Source organism: Morone saxatilis, unplaced genomic scaffold (assembly GCF_004916995.1).
Source record: "Morone saxatilis isolate NCDOM2014 unplaced genomic scaffold, NCSU_SB_2.0 Contig22, whole genome shotgun sequence".
NCBI classification, from domain to species: Eukaryota; Metazoa; Chordata; class Actinopteri; family Moronidae; genus Morone; species Morone saxatilis.
In genome coordinates this window covers 15,453,425-15,460,339 of record NW_023339785.1, presented here as the reverse complement: position 1 = coordinate 15,460,339, position 6,915 = coordinate 15,453,425, and the positions used below count along the sequence as shown (strand labels likewise).

Here is a 6,915-nt window from a genome sequence, read left to right as displayed (position 1 = left end):
ACTCCACTTCTAAACCTTACACAAATGTGGTCGACTGCAAAAATGAAACTGTTTAAACAAAAAATGAGGTTTGTAGTTTACCTTAGAGGCCGAAGATCTGACAGTGCCATGTAGCTAACAATTAAAATGTCAGAATTCATTATGGGGACACAAGTTTCCTACAGATCTACCTGTAGGTTAGGGTAACCTTAACTCTAATCCCTGTGTGTAGAAGGACAACTTTATAAGTTTCTGTGTTCCAGATCAGCAACCATTTCTGTGCACAACCTTCTACATGCTTAACAGACTCCTCTTTGTTTTGAACTGTGTTTGATGCTTTTTTGTTTCTGTTTGTAGAGTACATGATCCAAACTTCTTTCCACAAGAATAATGATTTGATTCTAGTTTGTATTGCTGCTGTGATCCATTGCACATAACTGCAAATAGTTGTGGACTTGGCAGAAGAGGAACTGCTCCCTCTGTAAAAGGTTCATTTTAAAGTGACAAAAACACAAAGGTCAGGTGATGGAAATGTGTATGAAAAGATGAAAAAAAACATTTAGAATATTTACATTTTAAGTAATGGCAGCATCGGATAGCAGCAATGAAGTGTTGGTACAATGTCATGAAGTGTCTTTTTTTTTTTTTTTACTTTAAAGTAACTTTGAAAAATGATAAATTATTAAATAACATTTGTGAAAAATTGAATACAAAAAAGTAAATATTATTTAATTCAATTTAAGGCCCAGTGTATAGCATTCAGTGGCATCTAGTGGTGGAGTTGCAAATTGCATTTGAATACAGCTCACCCCTCCAAGTGCGTAGGAGACACTACGGTGGCTGTATGGTTTGTCCTTTCTGTGTGGTTTGTTGGTACTGTACATAAACATGGCCATTCAACATGGCGGCCTCCATAGTAAAAGGACCCACTCCCTCTGTAGATAAAAATGGTTAATTCAAAAACACAACAATTGTTATGATTACACATTATAAAGAAAATATATTTATAATTATTTTATTCCATTTCTGCCAATATATCGTACTAAATTATACACACTGGACCTTTAAGCTAATTTTAATTCAAAATGTGATAAATAGAATATGACAAATATAAAAGGACAATTGGCATAAAGAGAGTTGTAAACTTTTATCAAGATGCTTTCCCAACAAGTAAAAAAAAAATATTTTTTTTCTATTATTCTTCTATTTTAAATTATCTAAATCAACAGACAGAATAAGTTGAGAATTGGAGTTTCAATAAATCATTCTAATGTCACATTGACAGAGAGGTAGTCATCAGTTGTATTCATCATAGTAACAAATGGTTGCAAATGATTTGTCTTTGTCACCTTGTCATCCGTGTCAAACACAGCGATTGTCTGTAAAATATATATATTATATATATATAAAAAACAATCTTGTATTTCTCTTACTCTCTTTGGGGAAAAAATTGTATGTTAACAAAACACATTTGCTTACACACTTGTATCATCTTGTAAGATGGAATCAACTCTCATTTTTCAAAACTGAATATTAAATTTAGGGACACACATATTTTTTTTTATTTAAAGTGGATACAGACCAGTTGAACAATTAATGCTTTCATTGGACTTCTTTCATCAGCTCTTTTACAGAGACTGAACAGTCTGCAGCCGGATCCTGCAGAGTCTTGGTTACTTGTTCAACACAAACACAAACACATCTTCAAAAAGTTCCATCAACAAACAGAACTCTCCTTCATATGACTTTGTCCTTCAGAAGAACCTTGTCCTTTCTATATCCTGTTGGACATTATCCTTGTGTTGAGTCTCCTGAAAAACGACCTGCTTTTGGACAGTTTAAGCTTCTTCTTCCAATCCTTGTTATTTTTCTGGTAGACACTGTCCCAGCTGTCCTCCTCTTCATCTGCTACCCAGGGCACCCAGGCACCTCCATTCAGGTCGGGGGCAGCCCGTAGGTCCTCTGATGGGTACCTTACTGGCACCGCAGTGCGATTGTAGTACACCAATCTAGCCAGCAGCTCTTTGACAACATCTGGTCTCTGCTCAGAAAGGTCAAAACGTTCGTAGGGGTCTCCGGAGATGTTGAAAAGCCAGACAGATTTCCGGGGTTCAGTGTGGCGCTCCAGATTCCACCAGCTGCCGGGGAAACCTGGAAGCACCTGTGGTGGTGTCCAGTCTCCGTAGCCGGGGTCTCCTGTCAGGAGTTTCCAGTCTCCAGCTCGAATGGAGGCCTGCACAGCTGTATTCCAAATCCCAAATCCTTTCTGCAGGGAGCCACTGCGTGCATGGTTATACAGAGGATCAATATTGTGGAGGATCTCCAACCTGGGTGACTCCTTCCCCTCACTGATGGCCTCCCAAACATCATACCCATCCACCCCCTCGGTCAGCGACTCATTGCCACCTGCTAATCCCACCAGTGTTGGGTACCAGTCAGTGATATGCACCAGGGCTTTACTCACCCTCCTCTTCTTCCTCAAGAGAGGGCTGTGGACGAACCCCAGACCACGCACGCCACCTTCCCAGTAGGTGCCTTTACGTCCTCTGAGCGGCCAGTTACTGCCGCCAGACAGAGGTTGCCCACCGTTGTCAGTAGAGAAGATTATGACACTGTTCTGGTAGTAATCATACTTGCGAAGAGCATATGTTATATTGCGCACCGCCTCGTCTACAGCTGAGACCATGGCAGCATACTTCCGGCGTGCCACATTTTCCAGCCCACGGTACGGGTAGATGTACTCCCGCGGAGACTGCAAAGGTGTATGAACTGCTTGGAAGGAGAGGAAGATAAACAGTGGCTGGGACTGAGGATCATGGGTTGCCAGGATCTTGCGGACTCTCTGTGTGTATAGATGGGTGGAGTATTTGCCCCTCTGACCCCAGGCGACCGACTCCCCCTCGTGGAGGTCGAAGCCACACATCCCAGGGCCGTCACAGGAGTCATAGGTGTAGTAGTTCACACTGCCCGTTAGGGAGCCAAAGTATGTGTCGAAGCCACGGCGAGTGGGTAGGCACTCCTTCTTGTAGAAGCCCAGATGCCACTTGCCGACCATGTGGGTGGAGTAGCCAAGCTCCTGCAGTCTCTGAGGGAGGGTGACCTGGTCAAAAGGCAGGCAGTTGGGCTGGCGGGGCCGGATAATGGAGTGCTGCAGGCCAGTGTGAATTTGGTACCTGTAGGGTTAATGATAAAGAAACCCGTCAGAGTTATCAATAATCCAATCCATCAGATGGTAAGGTACAAGAAGAGGGGAGAAGGAGGTTTTTACCATTTCCTTCCTTAGCTGCATGTGTGGTTAAAAAATACTGTGAGAGTGAAGACAGTTGAAGCCACATAAAGACCTGTGAAAAAGGTTGTTGCCCACATGTTTGTTGTGCTTAGTTTTTTGTCTGACACTTCATCTGAGTATTCATAATGTTTGTTTTACCTATCTCAGGTATCTATAATTCAGATTAAAAAAAGAAAATACACAGTATCATTAGAACCACGTAAATATTTAATCAAAATGATGACATTATTCTCAGATCTCACATTAAAGTTGATGTTAAATGTTTCAAACATATAATCCATCATTTCCATTCAGAATTGGAATAATTCTGTTTTTTTTAGAACAAAATTTTGTTTCAAATCGCAGTGAAATCTCAATTAAAAAATTATTAATGAGGTTCTTTGCCAGGTCATACTTGTTTGTTTAATTTGTTTATTGTTTATAATGTGACATAAAAAACAATATTCAAAATCTATCTGCATTAAATGGTATATGCTTATATGCTCATATATGCATCCCTTTCTATTCATTCAAATGTTATAGCTGACAAAAAATAAATGTAAATGTCTTACAGTTTTTGTCTTTGTCTTTTGAACAGATTGAGGAAAAACTTTAGCATATTCGTGCTTTAGACAAGTCTAAAGTCTGAGCACAAACCCTTTACCTGCCGGTGATGAGCTGGCTGCGGGACGGGGTGCAGATGGGTTGGATGTAATAACTCTCCAGCTTCACTCCGTCCGCTGCCAGCTTGTCCAGCGCCGGTGTCCTGATGTCGGAGCTGTGGTAGCCGATGTCGTTGAATCCCTGATCGTCTGTCATGATGAAAATGATGTGAGGAGGCTGCTGGACAGGAGATCTGTCAACGAAAGTTTGGTCTCCCTCGTTTTCCACCTGATTAGGACTCATCAGGTCCCAGGTCAGGTACCCGAGGCTGAGCAGGCTCATCATAGAGAACCCGGTCAGAGCTGTCGTTGCCATGGTTCCTGTGACAGTCGAAATAGCGAGTATTCACTATATTGTCACCAAATCATTGTGCAGTGAGGATGAAATAGTTTCAAAGTCATCAGATGCCACTATATGCGCTCAGTTAATCAATCAGAAACGTGCATGCACCTCAGAGAAAAGCTACACCTCCACTGACTGTCCAGACTGTTTCAGCCTCCCTCCCAAAGCATTTAACTTTCCCCAGTGGTCCCTTTGACCCCGCCCATTTGCTACCTCACTGAAATAACATCATCCCCCTACCAAGCAAAAACATACAGAGACATGTTTCTACTACATCCAGGTGTTAATAGTGAGTTTACACCTCTCATTGGATCTGGTGTGGTTTCATTTTAATATCTACGTAGGAGGCACTGATGGTTCTGTTGAAATGAGGATATTATTCTGAACAATCTTACGAATTTGATGACTGTAGTTTTGTCACATTTTGTTTCATTCAGTGTAAAAGCATGCTTTAAACATGAATGCAGCAAAAACAAAAAGCCTCACCTCATACACACTCCTCTACATTCATGGTAATTTAAATTCAATGAACCATGCTGCCAACTTTACAAATTACTAGAAAGCAAGAACGAAAACCCATTCCTATCTGACCTGGTTTAGCAGTGGATCACAGAGACTCTACAGAAAGACCCCCACCCAGAAAAAACACGGTGTGTGGGGGAGATTTGAGTCTTGGGGCCCTGCGGGGCCCTACAGACACAATCACAGACACTGTTCCCCCACTCCTCTCCACTGCACTCACAAACACTCTCTTATTATTACTGCTGTTTTAGTGCTGCAGACCTGAGGAGAGAGACAGAGCAGACTTCCCAGACTCTGATAACATCTCCAACCAGGCGTCAAAGAACCACTTTACAAATCATCCAGCGGGTCAACAGAAAGCAGCGGGACTGCACAGCCTCAGCCACAGCTCCTGTGTGCATGTAGGCATCTTGTAGACATTCATCTCGCTGCAGATTCACTTTGACTGGGAATCAAGGAAGGGATGAGTATGTTATAATAATATCGAGGGCATTGTTAAATCTATGCCAATAACAAAGGAGGATATGTAGATCAGGAAAAGAAGATATGCCAGGATTTTGAAAGGTCCATTGTGTAACATTTAGGGGGATCTATTGACAGAAATGAATATGCATATGTTTCATTAGTGTATAATCATCTGAATGTATGAATCATTAGAATGAGCTGTTTTTATCCACAGATGCCGCGAGTCACCTTCCATGTTTCTGCAGTAGCCCAGAACAGGCCAACCACACACTGACTCTAGATAGGATCATTGTATGTTTGCACATATTTCATAACTACCGCTGTTTCTCCTTCACGCTCTGGTGAAATGAGGAAGTTGGAATCTGCAACTAGACAGCTTGATGCTACACACTGGTCCTTTAAGCAACACAGGTAAGGCTGGAGCTTATGAGATGAGATTACATAACATTTATGTCTTTCATCATGTTCACTATGTTAATTTTCAACTGATACATGAAACCTGGACTAATTCTGCTGATTTTTTTACTATGGCAAGCCACTTTTTCATGTGTGTCATTATTAAACAACTTAAAATCTTTACATGCTATTTTTTTAAGACATCAATTACTCAAACCAAATTTTGCTTTTTTATGCCAATGTTGATTGATGCTTTTGTGCCATTGGATATTAAGGTGTAACACATAAGATATTCTGTGATATTATTTTGACCATGTGGTTTGACAAATTCCACGATCTGCATGATTTGAGGGGCTGGTCAGGAGAGCCTCGATACGGACGCATAGGATCAGAACTATCAATAACCATGGTGTCGTGGAGTATGGTGTACATGCTGTTAAAGTAGATAACAGAAGGCCTCGTGAAGTGTGCTCCAAGCATTTGTTTCCTGATACCCCATGTACGTAGGTTTCAACCATTATTGTGCCGAAATTGTGCGGTATAATTGCAGGCCTAAGATATTGTATAGTTTTTATAAGAGACCTTAATGTTTTCATCTTTTGTACATTTATTGTGGTAAACGTCAAAATAAAATTTTTACTTTAAAACCTAAATCTGTTAAATAATTCAAGGTCAATTAGGTGAAACAAATGCAGATAATGAGATGTGTCAAAGTCAGGAATTGTTCAACACACTGGAAGATAAAACATATACCTTGCAAATATTGATATTGGTTACAGAAGACTTGGACATGGGGCATGGAGGTGGCGGGGCAGCCAAAGGAAGTGTGAGCCTCCCGTAAAGGGCATGAAACTGCAGCCGATGAGGTTTGCCAACCAGCAGCAGCAAAGGCATCTTTGGAGCAGAGCCTCTGAGTTTAAGGCAGGTCAAGCCGGGAAAGAGCGAGAAGAAAAAAATGATTGAGGTGCACCTGAAGTTTTACACCCTCATGTTTATTTATATAGTTTTCCTAGAGGGAACGGCCGAGTGGCTTGGACTGCTAAAGGTCTTTGCAAAAATCCCACCAAAAGCCAGAGAAATGTTGTGCAATCACACTGAGGGACCTCAAAATTATTGATCATTGTAAGTTCACAATGTATTTTAATTACAATTTGCAGAAGCAGACAGAGAATCAGTGATGTCCCCGAATGAGTGAAATAACATGGACACACCACGGAGGGGAGTATATCTGTGTGATCTGTGATTGGATGTGTGTATGTGTGAGTGTGCTTGTGTGTGTG

General features: G+C 41.3%; 1 protein-coding gene across 1 annotated transcript; it reads right to left on the bottom strand.

Moving 5' to 3' along the window:
- Nucleotides 1-1,753: 1,753 nt before the first annotated feature.
- On the bottom strand, nucleotides 1,754-4,225 carry arsia (arylsulfatase family, member Ia). Its single transcript, XM_035669600.1, has 2 exons — nucleotides 3,912-4,225; nucleotides 1,754-3,152 (listed from the first exon to the last, which is right to left on the bottom strand). The coding sequence occupies exons 1-2, from the start codon at nucleotides 4,223-4,225 to the stop codon at nucleotides 1,754-1,756; spliced, it is 1,713 nt and encodes a 570-aa protein (XP_035525493.1).
- Nucleotides 4,226-6,915: the final 2,690 nt, after the last annotated feature.

Bases quoted from the DNA above. Each gene is read 5' to 3' on its own strand.
- arsia (XM_035669600.1), bottom strand. From the start codon at position 4,225: ATGGCAACGACAGCTCTGACCGGGTTCTCTATGATGAGCCTGCTCAGC. The intron at 3,153-3,911 runs GTAAAGGGTTTG...TTAACCCTACAG, and splicing joins AGCCAGCTCATCACCGGCAG to GTACCAAATTCACACTGGCC.